This window comes from Blastomyces dermatitidis (genome assembly GCF_000003525.1).
Source record: "Blastomyces dermatitidis ER-3 genomic scaffold supercont1.3, whole genome shotgun sequence".
NCBI lineage: Eukaryota > Fungi > Ascomycota > Eurotiomycetes > Onygenales > Ajellomycetaceae > Blastomyces > Blastomyces dermatitidis.
In genome coordinates, this window is record NW_025544776.1 from 6,270,473 (window position 1) to 6,297,980 (window position 27,508).

Here is a 27,508-nt window from a genome sequence, read left to right on the forward strand (position 1 = left end):
ACACAGAGATCAAAATATGATAGAGATAGTAAGAGAGAAGTAGAGATAGTGAAAGTGATAGAAGAGACTGTAGAGTAGTAGAGATAATAATGATGATAGAGAGGCTAGAGAGTGGAAAAGGTGATAGAGAGGAGTGATAGAGGTGATAGAAATGAGAGAGATGATAGAGATGATAAGATGAGAGTAGAGATAGAGAGTGGAAGTGATAGAGAGTGCTGTGAGGTGGTAGAGACAGTGGTGATGATAGAGGTGATAGGGGTGGTAGGGGTGGTAAGGGGTGATAAGGGGTGGTAAGAGGGGGTCAGAGTGAAAGAAGTGTAGAGGTGGTAGAGATGATAGAGATGGTAAGAGAGTGAGTGATAAGATGGGGGTAGGATAGAGATATGAAGTGGAAGTGATAGGGGGGGCTGTGAGGTGGTAGAGGCAGTGATGGTAAAGGTGGTAAGGGTGGTAGGAGTGGTAGAGGTGATAGAAGTAATAGAAGTGGTAGGGGTGGTAGGGGTGGTAGGGGTGGTAAGAGTGAGTGGTAAGATGGATAGGGGTATGAAGTGGAAGTAATAGGGGGTGCTACGGGGCGTTAGAGGCGGTGGTGATGATAGGGGGTAGATAGAGTGGTGCAATTGGCAGGCGCCACTACGTATCCATGGATTTTTGATGGGGTGCACGTGATGTCACGTGAGGTCACGTTACAGCGTTTTTTGCACGGAAAAGTTGGTTTTTCTTTAATATATAGAGAGATTGTATTAAAACCTGAATAGCGGACAATAAATAACTATACACGTTGAAGAGCACTAATTCTAAACTTGATATACTGTGAACATACAGCAACAGAATCTCCAATAAAAGTTATAACATCGAGAGTCAGTAGTTAGGTTTCACTTGGGCAAAAGTGCGACATGGCAATGCGGACTGGAAAAAGCGCAAAGGGAGCAACAAAAATAACACTGAAAAATAACAAATTAACAATAAAATAAAAATAGAAGTAAAAAACCCCTAGTAAAAGACTACCAATAATGCCTTAAAATATATCCTCGCAGACGGACCAGTCCCCGGCATCCCTACACTTCCAATAACGGCCGTTGTGAACCCAATACTCCTCACCAGTTATCTCACACTTGCCCCTAGTAAACCACTTTGGCTCAAACTCCTCGCCCTTGGCCTCCCGTTCTCGTCGCCTCGCCCGCTGTTTTTCCTCCACACGATGTTTCTCCGTTGCTGCAAAATCATACTCTCCATCCTCCATTGCACGTTGGTCCGGACGGAGCCGCGTGTCGGTTGGCGGTAAGTGAGGTCTGAGATTTTCGGGGATGGCATTCAACGTCACCACGAAAGGTGTTAAGTTGAATGGGATACCAGTTGGTCGTGGGTTGCATTGCCACACAAGGAATGCCTGTGTTGATTCTGGCTGGCGGGGAAGGTCATCAGGTGGTGGTGTCATCGAAGCTTGGTATCCCGGCGTGTGTCTAGCATATACCTTGTCGTTCCAACGGCCACCAATGCTCCACTTCGTGAACCCCTCGCTATCCATCACTTTACCAGAAACCTGGTAGGCAGAGGAAGCCTTCCAGCCTCGTGGTTTGAAGTCAAGTATACAGACTTCGCCAGTTGTCCAATTCTTAATTTCCATGGGCCCATAGTTGTCCACGGTAGGGTTACCGGTGATGATGCCAACAACCGACGATGTAACCTTTTTCCAGGTGTAGAGCTCCTCACCACCGCTGACAGGACGTAGTCTCAAGAACCATGTTCCGAGCGGGTTAATATCGAATGACTTGCCATAGAATTTTGATTTTACAGCCGATTCGCCCTACAGCAAAATTAGTATTTCGACAAATTAACTGACAAGAAATAATAACAACAATACTCAATACTTTAAGAGAAAGAGGTACATACGTAATAATCCCATTTCGGAGACTCAGCCCAGGCGGCGCCAATTGGAGGATGATGGCTGACTTGCTCAATAAAGAATCTATAACCTTTATCTGGCCTCACATATTCGAACGTTTCGCCAAGCAGAGGGTTGAAAGGTTTCGCTACACGTCCTATTGTCGAAGCATACTCGCTAACTGCAAAGGCAGCGACATAAACCATACGTTCCATGGAGTCAGTGCGATCTGCAGCATTGTCAAGCAAGTCCGTGTATTCCATATCCTCTGCTACACGTTGGAGCAGCGATGTTGGTTCGTTGAAGGACACTGGGAGTGTCATCTTGGTCATGTCTTTGCCAATCATTGATTTCAAGATAGCCTGAAACGCGGTGTTAGCTGATGATTAGTAACTCAGAGGGTTGAGTATTGAATCAAACCTACCCATAGAGAAATTTTGGGCCTATTGTCAGCGTCCATCTTAAGCCTCTTTCGAATTGGGTCCTCATATCCTTTAAATGAACTGGCAATCTCCTGGTGCTTCAAAGCTCGAAGATCAGAAATTGCCTCCGCGGCCTCTACTGGCTGCGCTTGCGGAACTTCAATAACTTGCACTTCGCCAGCATCGATAGCGTCAAAGAACTCTTCATCCTCATCAGATTCCGAATCAGACAAATTTGTTAGTTCCGTAATTAAGGACCGCTTCTTTGAAATGTCCCCGCTCGTTTTCTGGCTGACAATGGGCGGGATATCAACGCCGCCTTCGACAACGGCTTCCAGGGCATCTTGTATTTGGACATGCGACGGGCCTCGGCTGATGGGACGACTAGTGGAAGCTGAAGGGTGCTCAAGAACTTCCTTGAGTGCTCTCTTCGTTTTCTTTCGTTTTTCCTCCGACTCCCCAATTTTACTTTGAAGTTCTTCGTGTTCTTGGGCAACTCTAGCCATACTGTCTTCCCACATCTTGCGCGCATCCGCCTCCCTATCTAGGCGATATTGCCAAAATGCATCTCGATCCTTTGAGATTTTGAGTAAATCAGCCACGAGAGAGGTGAGATTGCTAACCCCTCCCTGGTAAGTAGTCAACGCTTGGTCTATTGATGGATCAGAAAGCGTGGTTTCGGGATTCTTTGACTTCTCCTCTTGAAGCGCTGCAGAAACGTGACTCAGCAGATCTAGCTGTAATTTAACAGATTGGGCGGTGATATTGAAAGCGTCTTTGTTCGACGGTTGGATCTCACGGCTACTAGCATAATCCCCAAAGTCGTCATCCTCCAAGTCTCCTTCGGCGGAGTGGCTAGTAACAAGGTTGGGCAATCTATTGGATTCCGACGGGCTAAAGGTGGATTCATACGCCCCAGAAGTGGACACTTCATCCTCACCCTGAACGCTCTCTCTTGAAGTTTGAAGGCTTAACCTAGAGCTGGTGTGGCTTGGTACACCAAGAGATAATGGAGGGGCAAGGGATTTCCCGTTTGGTCTTCCAAGAAGGCTGCCGGAGTCGCTTTGGGAGTCTAACCCTTGTTTGTCAAACTGCTCCATCTTCGCATGTCTTAGGCTTTCTGCATTTCTCGTCCGCCGTTTGTCATCTTCCTTGGCCTCATCTTTCGCCCACTGTATTGCGTTGTTCAAGGCCCAGAACCACCGCTTGGCCTCAACGATATGGTTGGCTTTGAGATGGTATTTGACTGATGATTTGCCTTGTATTTCAAATCGGGTCTTGTCCTGCGCATCCATGTGCAAGGTTGCTATACGCATATTGATCGCACCGCGACAAGCAGAGCCAGCGTCATCTATGGAGTATTCAGTAAAAGTTTGTCAAGGAGTAAACGGGATTTGTCTGAGTAGTGTTTGAGGTTTGATGAGCATACCTTGATGCTTGTAATAACTCATCACGCCATCCTCCAGTACGAACCATCTCAGCTTATAGCCACTTGTATAGTTCGTCCATTTCTTTAGGTATCCTTTCATCTCTCGGGCATCCTTTCCTCCCAGGACTGTTTCTCCAGAGCCAGGTCGCCCGCCACCTTGGGCCCCAGAGCTTCCCAAGATTGCCTTTTCCTGGATGCCCCGCTGGGCGATAACAGCCGCTGGCGACTTTTTTACGATAGCGCGAGTTCGGTCGTCCTTTGTGACGTCTTGAGGGAGCTTCCCTTTTCTATCGCGCCGGAACGGGTCGGCCCCATGCATTAAGAGAATCTGTATCAGCTTCGTATCCTTCTTTCTCGCAGCCTCGTGAAGAAGTGTGCCACCCGATATCACAGTGGCTCGATCGGTGACTAGATCCAAGCTGTTCACGTCCAAAACGCCCTCAACCCTCGGTTCGACCAACAGACGTTCTAGTTTCTCGTAGTCGCCCTGGCCTATCAGGCATTTTATTTCTTTTGTTTTGGCATCCAAAAACAATGATCGCGCTAGCTGGAGCTGCTGGAAAATCTCTGGGGTGCGCGCGAGGTCGAGAGGGGTTTGGCCGTTGTAGTTGGCAATGGAATCGTTGATATCCGGGCGCTCGAGCAGTTCGCGGACGATGGGAACTCGGCCCAGCTGCGCAGCCAGGTGTAGTGGGGTGTTGCCATCCCGGTCTCGCGCATTAATATCTAGGTCAGCACTGCTTGAGAAGACATACTCAACAACCTGCGGTTCAGCGCACTGTATTGCGAGATGGAGAATGCTGGTTCCTAGGGGCGCAGTCCCCTGTGTCTTTGTTTCGGCACAGTCCTTGATTGCCTTGTAGATAGCGGTTGTATCACCGCTACGTAGGATTTCAAAGAGGCGAAACGTTCGCACTGATTGCTCGATAGACATGGCTGATCTGGCCAATTCATCTCCTTTGCCACTGGGCCTTGCGGGAGAATCAGCACTTTGATGTGGACTGGGTTTCGGGCTAAGTTGCCAGGAATACAACTCGGCTAAAGATGCGCGATTGGCGGCGTGGACACTTGCGCTGCTGCTCAAGGTGGCACCATCAAGCCCCGCAGGTGAGACCCGCAGATTAGTCATGGAAACCGAGTGCGAGTGGGAAGAACGAGGCGCATTGTTGGTTGGGGATACTGAGGGAACCATGGGAGCTAGGGTTGAAGCACCATTCTGGTCTGGGGATTCCGGAGTTTCGGCCTCCCGCTGTTGAGGGTCGGCGCTGGGGGATCTGGAAGTCCTGTCGCGATGCAGTAGGGCGAGTGCGCGGGCGCTCTTGGAGCGTTTGTGCCTAGGATGAATAAGGAAGAGTTAAAATGTTAGCGAACTTGTTGTTATTTAGTACAGCGATGGATGGGGGTGATGTGATCCCTGGTCAATACAATCATCATAATAAAATAATGGACAAAGGACAAAGGACCCAACTTGGTTTGAGTAGTTTCAAGCCACCAACGTACAACATTATTAACAGAGAGGCGTAACAGGATAAGTATCAATCAAAGGAACAAGGGAAGCCAGTGAGTGCTGTGAGGGTGTAGGGCTATCTCCATAGCTGTGGATGTGGACAATAGGTAGAGCAGGGAGAGCAGAGAGAACGGTCTCTCGACCATCAAACAATCAAGAGGCATGCATGCCCAGCTCCCAGATCCATGTCATAAAAAAGCTATAGTTTCATATATGCATATGAAGCTGCTTACCCTGTCTTATCCCCCATTATCTCTAGGCCGTGGTTAATAGACGCAAAATGCGCCCCGAGTCGTCTGGGATTCGTGGAAGATCCTCTATCGTCGTCGTCGTCGGCTCGGTGCTTGGGCGTCCGTCTTTGCGGTTGGAGGTTCAACAGTGGAATAAGAGGTGTAATGTAGATTGGATGGAGAGAATGTAAAGAGAAGTAGAAGAAGCAGAAATAGAAGCAGAAATAGAAGCAGAAGCAGAAGCTGGAGCTGAGCGGGGACAAGGACACATACAAGCCTGAGGCGCCGATTCCTGCTCGTGAATATGTTAAATAATGCGGGCAATCACTGCCGTAAATAAATAAATCAGTAACTAAATCCTTCGCGTGTCGAGCCAGTTGCAGCTTGTGACTACAGATTGAACTATTGACTTATTATTATAGTAGTTACATATTTAATAGCCATTGATGATTGCCCAACATTGTTACTGCTCTCGAAACCGAGCCCACTTGGATAACCTCGCCACGCCACACACAGCACAGCAAGGCACATGTTGACGCGGCGCCGAAAACCAACGGGCTTATTTATTATATCTGATGGATTATATATATTACCAGACGTCATCCGACTGGATATGTATGATCAGTCAGACTACAACCAATTGGATACAACATGGTGGACAGCATGGATGCACAGGGATTTTCAGCGCTGTCACACACATATCTCCCCCGAGGTCGTCTCTGATCTTCTAATCAAGAACAAGGTGGGAGAAATCCGGCTCTGAATGACGTAGAATATCAGATCCGCAGCAAAACTGGGCGCGTAATTCTGCATCAACATCCACCCAGGACAATGACCGGATTTTGATCTTAGGCGGCATCCTGCCATTAAGTCTAATTCAAGTAAATGCACATGGTAATATACAAAATATCTATTCACACTCTAAATCTCAGAATTTAAAACTTATTGGAGCTATGTAACCATCCATCCATCCTCCTCCTCCCTATCTCCGCTCCCCGCTCACAAGCAGCACAACAGAGCCAAGCTGCCTCCGAACATCCTCCTTATCAACATCATGCGTGTCTTCCACCTCCCCCCACTTATCCGTCTGCCAGGTAACCTCCAGTGTCGACGCCTCCGCCGCCTTCTCGATGCCAAACGTCCTCCGCCCCTCCGCCTGCAGGTCGCGGAACTGCTCACTCCACTCAATAACAAACCTCGCCGCCACTAACAAGCTCTTACTCGCCAAAACACCCCTTTCCAACCCGGCTAGCTCGTACGCCGGCAAGCCGTAGATCCATCCGCGTATAACCTCCATGGTAAGCGGCAGCTGCGGCGAGGGCAAAATGCTATTCTCCTGTAGCGCGGGCCTGATCTCAATGCCCGGCCACACTTTCGTAGTCAGGAAATCGACGATGGGCCTTGCCGTTCTAATCTGGATATCACGCAGCGATTCTTCTTTTTCCCCTGTCACCCCTTCGCCGCTTGCTTCCATGTCGTGTAGATGGGAATCATAGAAGCTTTTTTCCGGCGCCCAGCTTAGCAATGTATCCGTTTCTAGATATCGCATCATGGATGCCACGATTTGCTCGCGGATGGTACTTTGGCCCGCGGCATCTTCCGCGGCAAGGTCCTGAACGCGCGCTGTGAGTGAGGTCAATGGTATTAAGTGCTGTTTTAGAGCTTGCTGGGCGGAAACTAGCAGGTCCCACTCGAGCGCGATGGCGTGTGCCAGATGTGGTTTTGAGGCGGGGATGATGAGGATTTTCTTTTCGGGTGTTCGGACGGGACGCGAGTCGAGGAAGATCTGATATCCATCTGTGTATAAACAGATAATAGAAAGAATAATTAACATATTTAGTTAACTTCTTCGATAATAATATATTTCCCTCCCACAATAAAATCCCCCCCCCCCCCCCCCCCCAAAAGGTCCTTACCATCTACTTCCTTAACATGAACATCCTTCCAGAACCTCCTTCTCAGCGGCTTCGACTCTGTAGCCGTTGTCGACGACCCCTGCCCCGATGCCACAATATTACCCTGCTGTATAAGTTCCGACTGCTTCTTCCTCCGCTCAAGGCGCTCGAGAAATTCCGGCGACGGGGAAGGCGGCTTTGGCGGCGGGCCGCTGACGGTTATGGGATGTGCAACTGCGGCCTTCGCTGTCGATGAGTGTACATGTGCATATTGAGACCGAAGGGGCGCGTGAACGGCTCTGGGCAGGCGTGAAAGGGGCCTGGGATTGAATGTGGGGGATATCCTTGGGAATGGTTTCATGGTGTGTTGGTGGATTTTGGTGAGGGGGTGAGTTGTATGGGGATGGGATGTTGTAAATTTATTTTGGTTTTGTCTAAATAACTTCCCGCAAGGAAGCTCTTCTTGGCTCTAGTTTAGTCTCCGCCCTTCATCTGTGGCTTGTTGGACGATCCCTGATTTGTGCGCTGTGTCGAACCACCCTCCTTATAGATTATATTTATTTTGATATGTCTACGCTGAGGATATAGTAACTTGGAAGCTGACGGGGCACTGAGGGTATCTTTTCCTCACTCTGTTTGCCTCCTATCTACTGTTCTCCACCACATATTCCTCGTCGTTTGAAGAATACCTGTCTAGGTTCTAACAATCGTTCAATCATTTATATATACTCTTCCTTATTGGCCAAATAGCTAAAATACACGTCCTAGCCTCTTGGGAACGACGCTTGAATGGCACACGGTATGGAGAGGCCTGAGAGGATGATTGATAACCGTCATGCCTGATTTTCATGTACTGTACTTTCAGAATCGCTTAACTCTATATGACAGACAGTCAACGACTTTATATGGCGATATGATATGGCCCGCGAATTCAATTTAGTCGAGGGATTTTTTGGGTTTTTTACAGCCTTATATTATCGGCAGGAGTAATCTGCAATGTTCTGTCTGCTCTTTGAGCCACCCGCAGTATGTCTCGCGGTTCCTGGGAAACAAAAATCAACCCGAATCTCAGACCATTGTCCAACCAGAGTTCTCATGCGTGCAGTTTACAAGTTGGCTAGGGATTGATATCCTTATTATTATACGGGCTTCCATCGAGACAGCTGTTATGTTTCGAAATAGAGGCCAATGCTGAAATCCCCGCGGTGGGATGGCGTGGAAAGTCCCAGGAACCGGGAAGCCTTCCTCTGGCCTAAGGAGAAAAACATATAACCGCTGTATGAGGGCGTTGCAATGGAACACATGCTCAATAGAATAGTGCGCGGTACGGGACCCTGATTCGTTCGGGTAATGGTAATGGGGTCTTTATTAAGTTCTACACACCCCCATATAAATAAGTTCACTTTAAACACCAATAATGACGGTTTAATCATGGCTGTTGAAACGATTCCTCGCTTTCGCTGCTCGGCCACAAACACATCCAATTCGGTATCTGCTCCCAGAAAAATTGCGCTTCAATTAGCAGAAAGGTTGAGAAATAGCGTTAAGATACTGTGGTGCTCAATGTTGGCTAAACCGAGGAAGGATTATTTTCCTGTTGCCAGCTTCTCGCCCTAACTCCAGAGCGCCGGTTTAAGTAACTAACTTATCCTTCTCAACGCTTAACTACAGCTTGGCCGGTTCTAGTGCATTCAAACTGCCGAAATCTATCCCTCGTTTGCTTGTATAGCCACGACCATGCCTATTAAGGGTGGGTGTGGGCTAGAAGTGTATATAATTGGTAATAATTTGCATCTTTTTACAAAGTTTGATCGTGTACTCCGTATCCTTTGTGTGCTATTCCCAATATCAAATCGATGCCGCCATTGGCTGAGTGTTTTAGGCTGCCTGTATAAATTCACGTGACTGATATTTCGCTTGATTTGGATTCAAGGGACGACGTTATGAAGCTCTTGAAGAACCGCAAGCTAAGGCAGCTTCTCATGGGATAGGCGACATAGCAAACATTCTCTAGCATATTTGCTTCGCTACGAGTTTGATCGCTGCAGGAATATCTGTTCTTGTGTTGTGGCCCCATCCGCAGCAATTTGGGCATCCTGTGCAAGGCTAAAATCTGAGCCTTATCACCATCAAACCAACGATCAACAGCCAAATATATTTGTTTTTCTCAAATCCGCCACCGTTTTCTCCTACTATAGGGCTGACCGGGTATGTGTTGTTTCAAGGCCGGGCGTGGTACTCTCTCGTTGCATGGTATTTTCCGTGGCTGTTTCAGCAACGCAACGGTGTTTCGATTGTTTCAGCATGCAAAAATGGTTGGTTTATCTGTGCTTAGCCCTCCAGCTGGCAAAGATACCAGTGTGGTAAGTGGATTCCTGAGATATGAAAGCACCGAACTAATGCAAATGAACAGCTAGGGTCTATCACCTTGAGCTGTCCGTCCCTGAACTTTTTTCACTCTTAGGGCGATCTCCCTGAACTTTTTTGGCGATCTTGAAATATACTTTTTATTGTCAATATCTGTGTCGGCGAAAGAAAAGTTTCGAAATATTTCTGTAGGAAGGGTGTGCGGATACTTTCTTTTGCCTGGTTATGTTAATTTAATTATTTTTCCAACGCTCTACACTTTGGGCAGATTGAACAGCACGATTACCTTTCAGAATCGCTTCTAGTTTTTATCCTTTGAGTGGTGCCATGAAGCTATGACATTTAAGGTTCTAAGATAAGATGAAAATGCAGGGTCATGACTTTTGAGTAAATGAGCTCAACTCAACGAAGTACCATTGCCGGTTATGTTTCCGACCAAGAGAGCCGCCACATAATTCAGTTGGCTGTATAAATCGAGCTAATTATACATCTGCAGAACATAATGTCCCCGATTGACGGTGTTTACCGAACAGAGCTGAAAATGAAAACAATACGTCAACGGTATCAGGTCGAAGAAACTGATAGTATCAGAAAGCGGGTCTCCCGTGAAACGAGGTCTCGAACTCGGAACGGAGTTCTTTATCGATATTAAAGGAATAGTCCCTTCAGTTTTTGTTTTGTCGCTAATCCCAAAGTTCCCCCATGTTGATCCTTACATTAGCCTGACCCGGGCGTGCATTTCCCTCTTGGGAAGCAAATATACTAGGCAACCGCGCCTCGCGCATTCCACAGCTGCGTCATGCTTGTCGAGCGGGTCTACATGCCACTATAAGAAAACAAGAAAACGAGCTGTCACCATGTCACACATACCAAGAGCCTCTGACGCGCTCGCTTTTTTGCCCAGCGATATCAAGTGTTGGGGAGAGGCTATGATCCTGACCCGTCTAAAACCATAATTCTCAACCTTTATGGCCAAAGTACCTCGTTCCTTTGCATCTAGATCATGGTCACTTTGAGCTACTGTCGAGTCGGCGAGGATCACTGACGCTGATTCACCAACCTAATCTAGGGGGGCCGAGAGAGTGGAGGCCCTTGCGTTGTGGATTCCCCAATACCATCAGCCTGCCCAACTTTTCGGCATTCCTTTATTACTCGCATGAACATCCCTGGGAGGGGACCGAGCGCAGAAGAGACCAAGAAATTTAGTTCCAATGTAGCTGACAATCAACACATGGGCACACGCACCCCGCTCCACATCTCACAACCCGTCCAAGGTACCTGCAGTGCATCTGCACGCCATTGCCAACCCTGAAATACCCCACAAACAGGCGCAGCTCATGCATAAGGTATGCAATGCCTCGCATGGGGAATACATTAGGGCGGGTTCGTCCATTCTGCTGGGCAAGTGATCATGGAAAATATGAGATCGTGCATGTGTCCAGAAAAAGAAAAGCGCACCAACAACGGTCTACAATATCTAGCCAACGCTGCAGAAACACACACAGACTAAAGCTGCCCTGTCATCTTTCCGCTGGCTGGCTTGTGCTGTTTTATAGTCGATTTTCTTGCGGTTGAATTGGTTTGCTTTCAAGACCGTCGCTCTACACTCGAACTCCATCCACTATTATGCTTTCTCCTTGGGCCCCTGCACTAACCCAGAACTTGCAGAGAAAAGAAGACGGCCAGCACAAAAAGACTATTTTAGAGCGGATTTGTATTTTTCTTTTTCTTTTTTTTTTCTTTTTTCTTTTTTCTTTTTTTTTTTTCGCCGATGGCCATCCTTCAGCTGACAGGGGAGCCGATAGTTTAATTTTCTACTCGTCCGGGATACGTAATTTATCTAGTGGGAAAAGAACCTCCTCTCCTTGTGACGAAGAGCTGTCAAAGGTATCTTAACCCCGTACACCCGCAAATATCAATCTTTATAACATGGCAATTACTTTTACATCCTCTATTTTATTCCATTTTGTCCTTATCAAAACAATAGACTTAAAACGCGGGAGGTAGTATATATATAGGAGAATAATATCCAGGGTTGAAAGTTTACATTGGCACACGGTTATACCAAATCCTAGGAAATCCGCAAAAGAAATGTACATATCAGTACTAATGAAGAACTTTTTCTAGGGACATTCTCCAACCTCAAATACGACTAGGGCCGCCTAGTAATCAATCCTCTCCCACCTTTTGGTTCAATAAAGGCCAATATCGCGCTCCTTTTTCCTCCGTTCATTATTACCACATTATGATGACCGGTAATTTAGTGTTCATGGCGCGAAAAGAGACAGACAAACTGTAGAATCATAAGTAGGTAAATGAGAATTGTTCAATGCATGACCAAAGGACATCAGATTGAGGAGTCGGGAATTTCATGTGCGAGAAGTGAAGATAACAAAACTCGGGTATTGAGGCCTGAAAGGGAAAAAAGTAACGGCCGAAAAATAAGAGTCATAAGCAAAATATTCAAAACAAAAGGTTAGAGGGAAAAAATAAAAATAAAAAATAAGACTGGAGTCTGTAAGTGCCCACCCATAACTTTTTGAGAGAAAAATAAAGAAAAGGGTTGAGACAAGATTCCGAGGTAGTTAGGGCAGGGAGGATCATTACGTCATCGGATCTTGCTCCAAACTGAAGAAAATTGAACATAGAAAACAGAATAAGAGGATGCACACAATTAGGGGAAAAGGTCTCCGCTGGCGTCAAAATATTCTTCTTTTATCCACTCCAAACAACCTGTGACATCGTGATATTAGTATTAATTGCTCCCAGTCCTGAACCATATACTTTTAGGTAGTTAAACAAAATTGCCGAAACGGGGTTGAAAAAAGAGGGAGAAAGGAAAAAGGGGAAACAAAAATATGGTGCTGTCGTCCCAAGGCTCTATTCTGTTGCTAGTTGGTGTTGATTTTCCCATTATCCAAGACGTCGTGATTTGCTGAGCTCGATCGTGATGAGAAGGAGATTCGTGACCACCGTAGCATTTTGGAGTCAGTGCTGATCAAAAAACACAACAAAGAAACCAAAAAATCGCAACAAAAACAGAAATAAAAATAACACGAAAATCAGAAATCAAAAAGGGCAAAGATTTGCAAGAACGCGAAAATAGTCCATATTGGAAGCCGAATTGCGGGACTTCGACAATCACAAATGCTCCAGACGCCAATAAGGACAAAAATATCAAATAGGGGTATATTTTTTGAGCCGGAATTCGAGCAAGAAAGGGATAAATTCTTTATCATCGCGGAGGAGCCGGGTCCCCAAGCGTGGCTTGGTTAACGCGGCACTCCTAACTGGGGCCGTTAACGGAACGGCTCGGTCCATCCTTGAAAACCACAAGTTTTTTTTTTAAGAAAAAAGTAAATTGCATGTCGTGCATTTTTCAGGTTCCATCGTGGCTCGGACAAAGAAAATCGTTGCTTCCAGATTTGGCAGCCTGCATGGAGGCATGGGGCAGGGTGGATGGCCTGAAGCCCATAAGCTAACATGAGAGGCCAGCCAGGTAGCGTGCGGGCTCAGTGTGGAGAGCTGGAGGTTTTTGTTGCAGTATCAAATTTCCGCAATTCAAAGAAACGTATTTTATACGGCCACGCCCGAAAATTTCTGCACTTTGCTGACTTCTGTGCCAAGGGCGTCAGCTCATACGTTACGAAACAAAAAATATTATTGCTTCGTAGCTCGGAACAGAGAATAATATTTCTCCCGAGTGTGCTCCTCGTCGTCTGGCTTCTTCCGCATGCGTTCGGCATCACTGGCATCTGCACCATCGCGGGTGCCCCAGGTGGTCTGAATTGCAACATCTCAGTCATGTTAGTGATTGAACGAGGAAGAGAGAGTCTTTGCGTTCAAGAGAGTGGGCATCCCTAGGGACAAAAATACAGACGGACGATGGGCAGGAAGGAGAAGGGCGCTAGCATAGTGCTCGCTTGTGACTGACTGCACAATATCAGCCAACCAAGTCGGTAGACCGACCCACTTGGCTTGTCATCCACACGTTTGAAGTGGAGATTGGCAAACGAAGGGCTGTTCTCGGAAAGAGAGAGGAAGGGCTAGAACAACTGCCAACGATCCCGGCCGGGAACTGTGTACAGGACATCCAGGTAGCGTTGGTGGGAGTTACCTGACCCACAATGCGTCGTCTGTACTTTGTGCTGGAGAACGGACAGGGAAAGTCGGACTTACCACATTCAGAGTAAATGCAGCGTAGAGTTTTATCAGGCCGTGGAAATATCCAAACAATATCGACATTGGGAGAAGGAGGAAGTCGACAGGATATCGAATGTAATGACCTAGAAGCTTGATAAATTTGCTAACGAACATCCACGCAACTAATGATTGGAGCGCGAACATGCGCGACTCCTCGCTCCATTCCTTTGTGCCGTAGTAGCAGAAGACGACGAGAGCGAGGTCCCCAATAAAAGCGGGAGGCGAGAGTGTAGTAAGATAAACGGCGTAGGTACTCCACGGCTGGCGGCTAATGGAAGTGGTGCCAACACGGACCCCTTATGTTAGCCTCTGGTCTAAATTTGGTTCGTCATCGCGACAGGGATGGGGCTGAGCTACATCTTCGGCACCAGGGAATAGAAGGGGAATTGATTGCGCGATTTGCTGTGCTAGGATCCTCAAACGGCCACAAAAAGCCAGGGAAGGAACAGAAAGAAAGAATGGGCGAGGAAACAAAGAGGAGAAAAAAAAAAAAGCAACAAAGAAATACGAAGTAGTGGTCTGCACATAATCAAGGTAAAAAAGCCGAAAAGAAAAAGAAAAGAAAAAGAAAAGAACCGAACGAAAAAATAGCAACAAAAAAAAAAAAAGAAAAAAAAAAGAAAAGAAAAGAAAAGAAAAGAATAATATGAAATCGGACAAAACTTCCTCGTAAGGCAAATTAGCGATTTTGTAGCTGAACTCGCTTTTAGGAAGACAATCGCAAAGCTCTCAAAGCCCCGGAAAAACGAGAATGCTGAAAATTCGGGCTGGGAAGAGTCAAGGAATCGGATGATGAAGTAACGCTAGCTCGAAGGGGGGAGAGGAAACCTACTACCAAACAACCTGCTCCTGAATCATGGTTGTGAGATTACTCCGCCAGTTACTTCGTGACCACCGAACGCACTGCTTGAGAAAATTTGCATTATTTTCGAGGGTTGTTTGGATTTCCGCTTCAGGGTGGTATTGGAAATATGTCTCCCAGCCGTGCGTTACCATCCAGCGAGAGAGGAAATTATCGTCGTCCGCATTTAATTCATATTTACCAAACCACCACTCCTCGTTGGTGAAGTTATATGTGAAATCCCGGTCCTGAAGGATCTTGGTTCGGTATGCGGAAGTTCGCCCGGAAAGGCAGGGCATTCCTCCGTCCACATGAGTTGTTGCGGCGCAATCAAAATTCCTGCGCTCCAGATAGAGCGCTCCTAGGAAGTCCCACACGCGCTGTGTAGAAAATAGGGGTGAATCTGATCGCCTTAGCCGCTGGCAAGTTGCTACCCCCCCGTAAATGGGGTCCTTTTCGAAAACTGCCAATAGCCATTGCAGTTCCTTCGGCGGCCAGCTTACATCGTCATCGACAAAAACTGTAATTTTGGTTTGGACCTCGGGAATAGCCCGCACCATCTGGCGTCTTTTGTTTGGCTTTGGGATGCTAAGCAATTTGATCCGGGCTTTTGATGCTGGCATCTTCTCGAGCATTTTCTCCGCGTTCCCCCTGTTGCTATCAATCGTCACCAGAATAATTTGGAAAGGCTCGTTGATAAGAATGGTTCGAATTGTTTCTTCCAATTCATCCCCACAGCCCTGTAGAGTAGGTATGATAATTGTTGCATCTTGAGAAGTCAAAGTCGGATTTTCTGGCGGTGGAATCGACCGGAATGTCCAAACAGCAATTAGATTAACAACTAGACGCACGTAACGGTAGAGGCTATTTCATTCCCGCATCAGTAAAGGGTCCTTTGATCAAGCTGCATTCCTAGTAACGACCTTCAACATTATAGCAATGCTCGTTGGCGCCAATTGGAAGTCGTCTGGGTGAGGGACACTGACAATAATATCTTAAAACAGAGCATATACATGTTGTCGAGCTCCATTATAGATGCTGAGCTGGGCCCTCCCTTCCCAGAAGCTTTTAGATGTACGCAAACACAATGCCGCCCGGGAGAAAATTCTAGTGGCCCAGTGCTATAAACAAAAAGGAGATAAAGACAGATAATAATAAAAATCAAGGTTAACTAACGTGGTCACTAACAATTGAAACGACAGTCCCAGTGGAAGAAGCACTGGATATAGAGAAAGTAGTTGGGAATTGAGACAAATAATCTGGAAGAAGAGAAGAAAAGCGGGAGAAGAATTAAATAAACCAAATACTATGGATTAATAAAGAGCGAGGAGCAGAGAGCATGAAAGCGAAGGAATGGCTGGGGGGGAGAGGGTATACAAAAACCTTGCTGTGGGGAGCTCGGAGAACAGCCCAGAAGGAACAACGCGCTCGTCGATATCATATGCAAATAAAACAGACAGAAAACAAATTGGGCTAGGATATAGCTGCCTGTGTGCCAAATTAGCCATTGTTATCCCAGTTCTCAAATTTCATTACTCTCTGACTTTTGGTTTCCTTTTTTTTCCCCGGTGGGCTTACCATTTATGCTCGTTGCTTTCAACTTTATTTTTTATTTTACTTTTTTATTTTCGGTGTTTATGCAGCTGCAGGTAATATGGATACCATACTTGCACGACAGGGGAGGTACGGTACATTGCTACTAACGCTAGCAAGGAATATCAGCGAGGGTGATCGCAAGTGCTTGGGTAGTAATACTCGAAGGCTCGTGGAAGCCGGGGTGAGCAAAAGGTTGCAGCGGATTGCCCAGCTTCACCGAAGATTCCATCAATTGAAACATAACTACTCCGTACGCCGTCCAGGATTTGCTTCTATGCTTCAAGCAACCTGAAATGAGCTTCGATTAGCGGGCGTTTCCACATGCGGCGGCAAATTTCTTGAGGGTGGGGTGGGCTTACTCCTAGGAGCACTAAAAAGAATCGGGTTGGTTCATCACTGCTCGGCCCGCATTCGCGCCCTTGAGCGAGAAGTTCAAACAAGGGCGATTGGTATTAAGGTCAAGTGGAGTGTTCCGAATCATTGCCAAAATCTCAAATCGCCAAGCTGAGGAATATTTTTTCATGTTAGAATAAATACTTTTCCTAAAACTTTGATTGGAAGCAGCATTCTCCCATTCAAACCACGATATTCTGAACGGCGCACTACCCTGGCGAGATAGTTGTTCCAATCACCTTTTCCAACATCAGTTTTCTGGCAATGCATGGAGTATTCGTCACAACAAGCGATTCTCCCAAGAATTAGCAGCAAATGGACTGCCAACAAGATCAACGCATTGTTCATGAAGAGACCAGAACGCTGTGGCAAGGGTCTGGTAGAATGGCCCATTCAAATGAGCATGCGTTGTGTGAGCTTTTAAATGATAAACAACAAAGGCACGGTGGAAAGGGGCAAGAAGGCTCAGAGATAGAAGTACGCCTGTTTGCCCTATCTTCTCATCATCCTCTGCGACCGCAAGGTCTCTATTTCCTGTCCTCTTTACATGCTGCGTTTATGTTAAATTCCTCTGTTGACTTTTCCATCATAATTATCTTCTCGTGCGTGAATTCCAGCCACAGCCAACCGAGCTTCAGATCCCAATGCCATTTGTTTTTCAACGCCTTTTCGGGTCTGGCTCATTCTCCACCGCGCAAAGTGGCGCGATGGCGCGTTGCCGTCATGAAATGGAATGATCCCAGTGGCGATCTTCATTGACGAGTCATTATTGTTGGCGAGGCGTAGCCGCTAACCCGGGTGGGGTTGACCTGGATATAACAAAATGTTCCAGTTGAATGAAGCTGAATAGCAGTAGAAACAAGGGAGAAACAATTCGAATGCCACTCTGCCTGTGGAGAAGTAGACTGACCTACCTATATCGGCATGTCTGGCAAGCCCTGTGACGTGACACATCATTTGTTAGCTGCACAGAGTGAAAAGAGGAGATGGTGAAGTAATAACGTCGACAACGAGTAAAGGTTTTCCTACTGACGGAATTCAAGTATCAATTGGCTTGCTCAATTCCTGTTCCCGCAAAATCTGGAGTGGATATCCAGCTCTCATCTCTCACCTACTGGTTCTTTTTGCGGGATTATTTTTAAGCCTCCAACCTCTATGTTTTTCATCCTTAAAACGTAAAAAAAAAAAAATCCTTTTATTTGCGAAGTTGGAGAGAAACAGATGAAGGCTGTTTGACTGGAAATGATGCGCTGTGAACACAAAGAGAACAGGGCAGAGGAGTACTTTGTAAATGTCCGGATGTTGGTGTTGGGGAGTAAGTTGTGGGAATGGTTCTGGCAAGCCTTGCTTTGAGTTTACAGTCAGCATTACACACACAACTCAACTCACACATTGACAAAGCCGTCATTGATATTGTTGTAAAGAGTCATTGATATTGCTGAAAAGAGGTTATATTTCTCACCCCAGTATTTCATTGTTTCCTTTTGTCTTGTTGACATATTTGTTTCTGACCTGGCGGTAGGGTTTCGTTTCTGTTATCCATCGCTGATTGCTACAATGCTAAAGGACTGGATAGTCTCAGCTTCCCCAGCCAGGTCTAGTCTGCGGATCCTTGTACAAGATTCGGCCCGGCTCGCTACCCGTTGCATACCTAGTTTATTCTAGCCTTCGAACGGCTGAATTGCCAAGCCACTATTGACACCTTTTGATGAATTATCCGGCAACGCGAATCTTTATTACTTGGGCGTCTCTTCTAGCCTGGAGGTGTCTTAGTTTGAACCTGCTGGGGTCTTGATTCCCTCGATGCATCATGCTAAAATTCAATATGATAGTTTGCTGCTAGTTCGACAGTTAATAATAATAAAGGGCATTATATGGAACCCCGGCCCTCGTCGCTAGTGATGATTGCAGGCGGGCGTCTGTCCGTTGTTGACCAGCGGGCTTCAATTGATCTAGACCCCACAGCCAGCTCCGATTTGGCCAAGGATTAGTGGGGCAGTGGGCCGCTGCGCCTGTTAGTGGAGACTGGTCTTGTTGAAAATTTTGCGTCCTGAGAAAAAAACATTTATCAAATTCAGCTTCAGCTTTGATCAGTTTTTCACAGGAGGGTTTGTACTGTACATTCAGTTTCAGCTTCAGCTTCATGCCGGTAAGCTCTTTGCACTGGTAAGTAAAATGTTGACATCTACATTTACACTGATGTGTTACACTATGTCCAGCTCTGCATCATTCCCTGATATTCAGATCAACAGAACACTAATCTTTTGACAAAATACATTGATGGTCATTCAGGACAGCAAGAACTTTATGAGTTTGAGGCAGCCAGTCAGCTCCTAGTTCAATAACTCAACAAGGGAATGTTCTCTGACTTATTCTCCCCATCTCTCTTGAAGAAAGTAGGGCAGGGAAGTATGAGTATCTTGAGAAGATTTGCTAATTAATGAACTGAAATACTTTCATACCTTTGACAGTATTTGCTCCTGAAAAGTGAGCTGGTTTTTGTTATCAGACTGAGACCTTTGCTTACAGTCAGCACTTTGCAAAATCAGCTGCATTCACCTTGAGAAGATCAATTGACTTTGAAGTTCATGCTGCACACACGGATGCATTATCTTCACAGGCTTGTATGTCAAACTCATGACTTTGTATATAATGTAATCAATCAACTCAACACTTGCTACTACTCACTAAATTATGATTCTTTCGAATTACCCGATACGGTATCAAATGCAACTACATGGATTATTTTCTCCCCAACAAAGGACCGCAGCTGCTACCCTTGTTTCAAAACAGTTGGTAATGTTGACACTGAAAGAAACAGAGATACCTATGTATGTGCCCTTATGTATTGAACAAATTTCACCATTGGTATTGGAACACTCAAAGAAGCCAAACGAAACGACAAACGAAGAACGCAAGATATACAACTACATAGTAGTAGGAGGAACCCACAACCATCCAGAACTATTGAAACAGACCTCAAACTCGACGCCCCCGAACAACCCAAGCGCGCCATACAGATCAAAATCACCCTCTAGACCCTCAACACCACCAGTATCCTCATCAACCTCCTCATGTAGATCCCAGCTCCCTACAATCTTTCCATCCCGGGTGAAGAATATTTCCACTGGAAGAGTTGGTGATGCGCCAGTGGCTTGGGACTGTACGAACGACTCTGGAGATGGCAATGAGAATTTCATTCCTAAACCAATTGTTTCCCCAACCTTGAATGGGCTGGTGAACTCCATCCCGCCCCATGAATCGTTCACAAATCTGCACCCATCGTCGGAGAAAACACCCACGCTGCCTCGTTCCCAGCCGGGTGATCTCCATGTCGGATAGGGTTGAGCTGCAAACCCGATGGCAAACCCGCTAGTTTGGCCATTGATTCCGCTGTGCTGGGCAAGGAGTTTTGCTTCGAAGTATATCGTCTTCGGTCTTTCTGTGACTAGGGGCGAGTCCTTTGCAGGAAAGTATACTGGTAAACCCGTTAACAGAATACAGTCTCCATTCTGGTCCTGAGTGCGTCCTCTCCACATTCCCTTATTGACAACCTCTAGGCTCCCGTTGTACTCTTCAGGCCGAACAGGTCGAAGATCAAAGTTTTGAACGGAATTATAGACAGCGTCTGATGGTGTGTATGGTGTCCACAACGGGGTGTTATCACAGAAGTCATGAGCTCGATCGGCATCTTCTTCTGATGCGTTCCCTGTATTGGAATAGAGGTAGCCTCCAATTGGGGGTGGAGGAAACACAGCTGTATCTGGCACAGCTTCTTCCCAGTTGTGGTAAGGAGGTGGATTGCCTTGCGGGGCTTTGGTGTTTTCATTATTTGCTCTGTCTTGATACCCTGGGGGAGGTCCTGCGGTAGCAGTTGTTGCCCCAGTACTTCTGGATATTATGAGCGGCTCTGACTTTTGATGGGTCACTCCTTCAGAAATCTCCTGGATGATGGTGCTAGGCCCAGCAACGATGGCCTCATTAGGACCGAAAACACGCTGCTTTTCATCGCCCGTAGACAGAGCTGATAGATTTGGAGTAGCCTGTTGTATGCTAGGTGGAAAAGACATTGGTGGTGGACATTTGCTCGGCTGTTGTTTGCTAGCTTGACTGCCACTATTCTCTATAGGCCGGCTTGGAGCCGCACGTTCATCCTTATCGGCCCCTCTGCAGCAGAAGAAAGCCATTTAAAAAAGTTCAGGAAAGAGCCAAGGGCATAGACTTAACCCGATACTGCCGTGTAGTCTCCAGGCGCGATGTCTGGGTGGTATTGTGAGATAGCCGGGATGTTAGCACCTTGGGTTGGGTTGCGTCTAAAAGATATTGTTCAGGCACAGTACAAATCAACAGTATCCTCACGTTCTGAAGAAGACAAGTGAAAAGGCGACAGACGAAAGAGAAAACCACTCTTGTTTTGAAATGTAAAATCCACGAGGTCTCTATCACACTAACAACCCAGGACAAGGAAAGGCCGAACCCGGCGGTAAGCTGAGTTGGCGCAGACGAAATTCCCAGTTATGCCGTTTTCGAAATAATGGAGATAAGAACGGTTAATACTAGTAAAGAAAACGTCAAATATGCAGTACTTGGGCAACACATTCCATAAATGAATACATCGAGATTCAGGGATGTTTCTATTAAGTAGCAAATCCAGAGCGTGTGGCTGAGCGATGTGTCATCAGGGAGGTCTAAATAAAGTTGTGGTTATCCTGCGGCTTGAACCATGGTTGGTTGTCATTCAAAACTTTGAGTGACGTCATACAAGAAATCGATCACGTTAATGTTTTGCTGTGCCGCATTCTTTGCGTCCAACATTGACCACCCATGGATATGGTGTAAAAAGGCGCCTTGTGATGTCGGCTGAAATGATTGCTCCGTTGGTCAAATCGGCGTGTGTTAACTTAGCTTGAGCTGGTAGGGTTGTGAGGGGTGGGCAAATGATTTGCTAGAGGCTTGGGCTTAAAGGGTCAACAAAGGATGGATAAATGTAGCAGACTTCTTTGCTAATCAAGAGCAAAGGCCGCTCGTACATCCCATGTGTGGGAGAGGTATTATCCTGACCTCGTTTGGAGGACAAAATAAACGAGTACTATAGCACTCACGGCGAATGCCAACAGCATGTCACCGCTGCGCAAGGCTCCTCGTTGCCCAAGGGCTTTCGAGTCATCGACGCTATTAGAAGATGCCTTGTTGAACGAAGGGAGAGGGGTAAAGAAGGATAATCAGGAGCATTTTGCTGCTCAACTTTTAATGAGAGGATAATAATCCACAAAGTCTCTGTGAAATGATGAATGTTGTATGTCTTGGTACACAATTTGGATGTAAGGCAAATCTCCTCTGTCATAATCTTGAAGCTGCTGACAGAAGATGCTCTACCAACCTGAAAGTAGATAGTTTGGGACCGAAGATGTTGTTTCTTAGATGACTTCTATGTTTCTTGCTTTGCAGTCAGCTCAGGTACCCCAACAACCAGGCCCAGTAGACTGTCAATTTTACAAGGCCAAAGGGTGCTGGTTTAGTGATATAGAAGATGGATCATTCAGAGATGTTATAGCAATGAAGACTTGATTTAACTTTGAACTTGAAATTGAACAAAGTTTCATGCAAGCTTTAGATACTATTCCACTCTTTAGTTTTAATAAGTTGACTCTTATGCATCAAGATATTGCACCCCAGAATTTGATACTAGATCTTAAGTGCAAGATTTGACTGATTGACTGGGATGACGCTGAGATTTATTCTGAAGAATTTGAATATACAGTATTAGCTACAAGAAGATGAAGTGCAGTATTATTTACAGATATACTGTTTGAACAAATCTCTAAACATCCAAAGATGGAGTGATAATTGTCTCAAATTATATATGCATTGACAATTGGGCAATGAATTGACTGAGGATGACTGTGGAATGGAAGTTCAATGCCATGATGAAGAATGTTGAGTGAGACATGACAATAATGAGATTGGACTTAGGAAGCATGTGCACTTTAGAAATATTTACATCAATTAGAGCAGTGCCTGCATATTGTGATATCATTGGGCAGTAATTAACCCAGGGCTCGTGTTCCATAGCACAACTCATTGCGAGCCGAGCTAACCACCTTGATCAGCAAGCCATGTCCATTTCACACAGTCCCTATTAAAAGACCGAAATGCTACGCCGTCTCAACGCCCAGCACTAGCCTCATCAACGAGAAAGCCAACATTTCTTTTAACACGCTCCTGCATCGTATGGTCCACTAGCCATGCTTAGATTCTCACATGAGGGATAAAAGAAAGCCGCTAGGGCAATGATCACGTAAGCGGATATGAGAAGAGCTCCTTCGAGGTAATTGGTCCTGCCGTCTAGGACCAGATAGTTGACAATGAAAGTAGAGGCAAATAGTGAGATAGTTTCAAATAGGCTAAAATAGAGCGACATCTCAGTTTTTAGGCACCATCCCAGCAGCACAATGACGGGTGTCACAAACAGAGCAATCTGAATACTGCTCCCCAGTGCAACACCAATGGCGAGATCCATTTTGTTCTTGCCGGCTACTACCACCGCAGTGATGTGTTCAGCAGCGTTGCCAACAATAGGCAAGATAACCAACCCAATAAAGGCTTGGCTGACGCCAGTATTCTCAACGAGGTATCCGATGCTATCGATTAGAAACTCCGCGCAGACTGCGACAAGGGCTGTGGACACAACTAGGAGAATAATAGAAGCCGTGCGGGATATATGACATGACCCTATAGCCTCAGTTGCAATTCCATCGGGACCCTGTGATGGAGCAATAGTCATGAGGCGCGGAAGTGGCTGAGCTGAAGGCATTATTGGGCGACTAAACGGGCTTTGCAAACGACCAGGAAGCGAATTTGCACGTCTTAAACCACATTCACCGTCACCAGAACTACATTGACTGCCGAAGGGAGCCGTTGTAGTACTATGAGCAGAGTACAAATGTGGTTTGTTCATGAAAACTCGCGGAAGGACCTGCCGCTGGGACAGACTACGTGCAGCGAGGGGCAGTTTTGCGGCCATTGGCTCGGCAGAATTGGCAGAATCAGTGGTAAAGTTAACCTGTCGTTTGGCGTGGGTGGGCGGAGTGGAATCAAAGGTTGGGTGGTCGTCCCGACCATTCTGATCCATCACAGGGCTATTGACACTGTCCACGCGCTCTTTACCTTCGTTGTGATTGTGGCGATTCTTTGTTTGCTTGTGTCTGCTCCCGTGAATGTTAACAGAGGAGTCGGGGCAGGCAAAATCCTTGCAAACGGGGCGAGATCGAGGAGAGTCTTGAGTCGTATTTGTCTCATCCGTATCCACCTCATTTACACTAACTGCTTGCTCCATACCAGCCGACATAAATTCTGAGTGTCGTTTGGACTGCGATGGGGCTGATTCTGTCATTGGCTGCGAGCTTGATGAAACGGTACGACTAAAGGAAGCCGATGAAAAGCTTTGTCTCACGTCTTTCGAGTTAATGCTCTGCTTATGACGTCGCCGTTTCTTGAGCGCGTTTTTGATGCGCTTTGTTCGTGTGTAGGACCCCGATGTTCCGTCACTGTCACTATCGCTTGATGAGCTAGATTCCGATGAGCTGGGGGAATTTAACATGTCGGCCAGGACTCCTGGATGAGATTCTTCGTCAATTTTGTGTTGAGGGGTACTTTCATAAAAGTACGCGTGAGATTTGAGTTGAAATAGCAAGTATAGAACATATACCAGCAGAAGGATCTTGAAGTCGTCAGCAGGGAATAAATTTGATGTATTTTTAGGTATCTGGGCTTACCACGCTGGTACCCCTGCTCACTTTCAATACAACGGCATCGGCAGTCTCCATATTGTTGAATGAGGCATGGAAAGCGGTCTATGAATAGAAAATGTTAATGGGGAGGATTGGGGGCAAAAGGTGAGAAACTGTGAGAAATCTTACTGGTAAGAGAAGGCTCATGACGCTGAGACTGAGCAAAGCGGCACTCATTTGGGTAATGTTTGAATTGTACAGCTGTAACATTCGATCAGTATAAAGGCAACTAATAGTACTTCATGAACTAGAATCTTGTTACCTGTTCTCGATATCGAAGTCCACCAAATAGGAAACACATTCCTAGAATAAGCAGTAAATTTGCTAGAATGGACCCAAGCAGAGATGCCTGCACGATTCGGACTTCTTTCTGAAAACACAATCGTGTTAATGGCGTATACAACACAGGAAGAAAAGCAAGACCGCGTTAACTTACAGCTACAAGTGCTATACTGTTCGGGTTGATTCAGTGTTAGTATCCTGACTAGGGGATTTCGAGTGGGAGGAAATGAAATAGCAAACTAGGGCGGACTGAAAATTGAATCGAAGTTGATTTCAAAGACGTACATACTGTGATATCGTTAGCTAAATCTGTCAAAAGGGATGGTGTAGGGCGGACGAGGTTGTCCATACAATATAATGAGTTCCACGGCATTTCCGAACGTGACATTCAATAGTGCTCCAATTTTGTCACTTAGGTTTCTCGCAGCGTTCTCAGTCGCGAAACTAAGCAGTGAAGCCAAAGGAACAATGGCCACGGCATTTATAGAGAACACCACGGTTGGACTGATAGGACTGATCGGACTCTCATGTCCCATGGAACGATTCACCGCGCCCAAGGCAATTCCAATGGGGACAAAAACGAGAGCCCAATTTATCCAGCTTGACAAAATAATCAAGCGTATGGTGCGATATATTCGAATTATGGGAGAGTCCTTTTCCACAGCTCCTATGGTGGCAGCATTTTCCTCACTCCCAGTATCGTTTTTGGCCGAAAGGGAGCGGGAAACGACTGAGGCTGCTTCAGTCGTGGGGACAGGTTTTGACTCATCTTGACAACTGGGCTTGTTACCAGCTCTGTCATCTGGGTCATGTTTTTGAGCAGAAGAATTTGTTATGGGTAGGATATGATTACTGTCGTGATTAGCGCGGCTGTTTACGCCTAGTGAGTCTTCATGAGCAGCAGCCCTGACTTGGCACCGGCGAGCAATGCGGTCTATTAATGGAGGGTCGTCAGAGGATTCGTTCATCGAGGGATCGTAGCACTAAGAAGATCAAGGGGCTTCGATGAAGACACGGGGAATTTGAGCTCAGAGACCGCGACGCGCGGAGATGAGGATTGCAAGATTTAAATATTATTGAAGCCCGTGGTGTTGTATCATATATGGCATGGCATGGATGGCGTGAAGGTGGAGTTAGTCCTGGATAGGGCAAGCGTGCTTTAAGGTTGGAAGGCGCTCAGCCACAGCGACACATCCATTTGACCCGACGTCATAGTTATCCATCCATATATGGTTTAACATCACGTAAATTAACGTTCAGTGGTGTTTTTAATTAACGCCACTATCACACAGATGGATCTGTACGTGCGATGTTTCCGCACGAATTCATACATAGTATGCGCATGTAATTAGTGCTGTACAGCCTTCCTTATTCAGTTAGTTATAATAATTAGCGCTTCATCATCAAGTTAGTCTCATATCTCATATTGTTGTAAGGCAGATTGATCATCAACTTCACCTACGCATAGGCCTTTCTCTATCCATGTTATCTATCCCCCCTGATTTGCATTCACAATTGCCATACCATACCATCATCATTATTTCCATCAAGCTCTTATATTCTCAAGATTGAAATCAAAATGGGTGTATGGAACGGGCGGCTGATATCAATATGAAAGACTATTATTGGAGTTCAAAATAACTGTACAAGCGGCGGCAGCGGCAGTGGCGGCAGCAGTGGCAGTGGCAGCTGCAGCTGCTTATTACAGTGACGGATTATTATTATATCCATTACCCGGCATACAAGAGGTTTTCAATTAGATGAATACAATATTTACAAGGCCTATGCCACAGCAGCGCCGAATCGTGGCATCTATGCCTATATAGGAAGGCCGTGCGTACTAAATATTTCATGCGACTTGGCGCTGCAGGATCCCTCTAGTAGGTAAAGTTAGGTATGGGTCTAGTATCACGTGGTTGGACTTCTCGGATTACATAACCCACCTAGATTTTTTGTTGGAACATCTGAGTGCATGTTTAGTTATAGAGACAGGAAGAACGATATATAATAATAATGATCATGAAAAGCAGTCATCTAGATATTAATGTTATGTTATTAGTATGATCTTGGCAAGGCAGGAGGGGGTTTCAATAGCTGCCAGCTTCTAGTTTAGATTAGCTTTCTCGATAATGAACCAACATGTCCATCATTCTCAAAGAAAAAGCATATACAAGCAATGAAGCATACCATACCTCAGTCTTTTAGCTTACATTTCAAGTACTCCGTACACCCCCGCCAAAATTAGCGTACTTTCCCAACACCAAACGTTCGAATCGACAGTATGGAGCCAGTCGTCAGTGGTTGGTCCAGACTCTGAGTTTCACGACCCGGAGCGTGTAAAACTAATTGGGTCCATCCTTAGAGCAATGAGAGAACTGGAAATTAACGCTGGTGCTGACCCAGGCACATGGCTTCCCCTCAACGAACTAGTTTGGAGTTGTATTTGGTTGTCTGATATAGAACGCCTTGCCGACCTCACCTCTAGTTTTGAAAAAGACCCTTCTCATATTTTCCAGATTTTATATACGTATCGCCAAGGTAAACTCCAGGTAGCTTTACTGGCTTTGAAAGCTGACATGTTTTTTGTTAGGGACTGGCCAACGGTCGACAAGCTCCACGCCTAAGTCTGGACCAAGTACACCAACCAACCCAAGAGTTGAGAACCACA

General features: G+C 46.1%; 5 protein-coding genes across 9 annotated transcripts; all 5 read right to left on the reverse strand.

Annotated features, from left to right (window-relative positions):
* Positions 1-693: 693 nt before the first annotated feature.
* On the reverse strand, positions 694-6,155 carry BDCG_03540 (oxysterol binding protein). Its single transcript, XM_045419169.1, has 5 exons — positions 5,477-6,155; positions 3,737-5,070; positions 2,310-3,658; positions 1,894-2,247; positions 694-1,807 (listed from the first exon to the last, which is right to left on the reverse strand). Exons 1-5 carry the CDS (start codon positions 5,491-5,493, stop codon positions 1,019-1,021), a joined length of 3,843 nt encoding a protein of 1,280 aa, XP_045275555.1. The 5' UTR covers positions 5,494-6,155; the 3' UTR covers positions 694-1,018.
* A 70-nt stretch (positions 6,156-6,225) lies between these two features.
* Positions 6,226-7,786, reverse strand: BDCG_03541 (ATP synthase mitochondrial F1 complex assembly factor 2). Its single transcript, XM_045419170.1, has 2 exons — positions 7,390-7,786; positions 6,226-7,270 (listed from the first exon to the last, which is right to left on the reverse strand). The coding sequence occupies exons 1-2, from the start codon at positions 7,727-7,729 to the stop codon at positions 6,456-6,458; spliced, it is 1,155 nt and encodes a 384-aa protein (XP_045275556.1). The 5' UTR covers positions 7,730-7,786; the 3' UTR covers positions 6,226-6,455.
* Positions 7,787-11,730: 3,944 nt separating this feature from the next.
* BDCG_03542 lies at positions 11,731-18,415 on the reverse strand (the record flags this gene model as incomplete). 2 transcript variants are annotated; one of them, XM_045419171.1, is made up of 9 exons in its annotated part: positions 18,231-18,415; positions 17,802-18,115; positions 17,683-17,706; positions 16,735-17,577; positions 16,358-16,663; positions 15,766-16,267; positions 14,771-15,643; positions 13,915-14,206; positions 11,731-13,518 (listed from the first exon to the last, which is right to left on the reverse strand). In XM_045419171.1, exons 6-9 carry the CDS (start codon positions 15,807-15,809, stop codon positions 13,396-13,398), a joined length of 1,332 nt encoding a protein of 443 aa, XP_045280500.1. In that variant the 5' UTR covers positions 15,810-16,267; positions 16,358-16,663; positions 16,735-17,577; positions 17,683-17,706; positions 17,802-18,115; positions 18,231-18,415. The 2 variants fall into 2 exon arrangements, with proteins under 2 accessions (XP_045280500.1, XP_045280501.1); XM_045419172.1 differs by lacking the exon at positions 18,231-18,415 and having other exon boundaries at positions 13,396-13,518; positions 14,771-16,267; positions 16,735-16,879; positions 17,802-17,824.
* A 737-nt stretch (positions 18,416-19,152) lies between these two features.
* Positions 19,153-21,639, reverse strand: BDCG_03544. Of its 3 annotated transcripts, none has more exons than XM_045419175.1 (2): positions 21,128-21,639; positions 19,153-21,028 (listed from the first exon to the last, which is right to left on the reverse strand). In XM_045419175.1, exon 2 carries the CDS (start codon positions 20,953-20,955, stop codon positions 19,696-19,698), a length of 1,260 nt encoding a protein of 419 aa, XP_045280504.1. In that variant the 5' UTR covers positions 20,956-21,028; positions 21,128-21,639; the 3' UTR covers positions 19,153-19,695. The 3 variants fall into 3 exon arrangements, with proteins under 3 accessions (XP_045280504.1, XP_045280503.1, XP_045280502.1); XM_045419174.1 differs by having other exon boundaries at positions 21,109-21,639; XM_045419173.1 differs by having other exon boundaries at positions 19,153-21,639.
* A 235-nt stretch (positions 21,640-21,874) lies between these two features.
* On the reverse strand, positions 21,875-26,069 carry BDCG_03545. 2 transcript variants are annotated; one of them, XM_045419176.1, is made up of 6 exons: positions 25,192-26,069; positions 24,995-25,010; positions 24,821-24,928; positions 24,688-24,759; positions 24,544-24,621; positions 21,875-24,488 (listed from the first exon to the last, which is right to left on the reverse strand). In XM_045419176.1, the coding sequence occupies exons 1-6, from the start codon at positions 25,806-25,808 to the stop codon at positions 22,980-22,982; spliced, it is 2,400 nt and encodes a 799-aa protein (XP_045280505.1). In that variant the 5' UTR covers positions 25,809-26,069; the 3' UTR covers positions 21,875-22,979. The 2 variants fall into 2 exon arrangements, with proteins under 2 accessions (XP_045280505.1, XP_045280506.1); XM_045419177.1 differs by having other exon boundaries at positions 22,038-24,488; positions 24,995-25,128; positions 25,192-25,939.
* Between the last annotated feature and the right edge of the window lie 1,439 nt (positions 26,070-27,508).

Bases quoted from the DNA above. Each gene is read 5' to 3' on its own strand.
- BDCG_03540 (XM_045419169.1), bottom strand. The intron at 3,659-3,736 runs GTATGCTCATCA...AATACTCCATAG, and splicing joins GAGTTATTACAAGCATCAAG to ATGACGCTGGCTCTGCTTGT. The intron at 1,808-1,893 runs GTATGTACCTCT...ATTTTGCTGTAG, and splicing joins CTCCGAAATGGGATTATTAC to GGCGAATCGGCTGTAAAATC.
- BDCG_03541 (XM_045419170.1), bottom strand. From the start codon at position 7,729: ATGAAACCATTCCCAAGGATATCCCCCACATTCAATCCCAGGCCCCTT. The intron at 7,271-7,389 runs GTAAGGACCTTT...GTTTATACACAG, and splicing joins TCATGTTAAGGAAGTAGATG to ATGGATATCAGATCTTCCTC.
- BDCG_03545 (XM_045419176.1), bottom strand. From the start codon at position 25,808: ATGAACGAATCCTCTGACGACCCTCCATTAATAGACCGCATTGCTCGC. The intron at 24,760-24,820 runs GTAACAAGATTC...CGAATGTTACAG, and splicing joins GACTTCGATATCGAGAACAG to CTGTACAATTCAAACATTAC. The intron at 24,489-24,543 runs GTAAGCCCAGAT...GACGACTTCAAG, and splicing joins TGAGCAGGGGTACCAGCGTG to ATCCTTCTGCTGGTATATGT.
- BDCG_03544 (XM_045419175.1), bottom strand. From the start codon at position 20,955: ATGGCTTTCTTCTGCTGCAGAGGGGCCGATAAGGATGAACGTGCGGCT.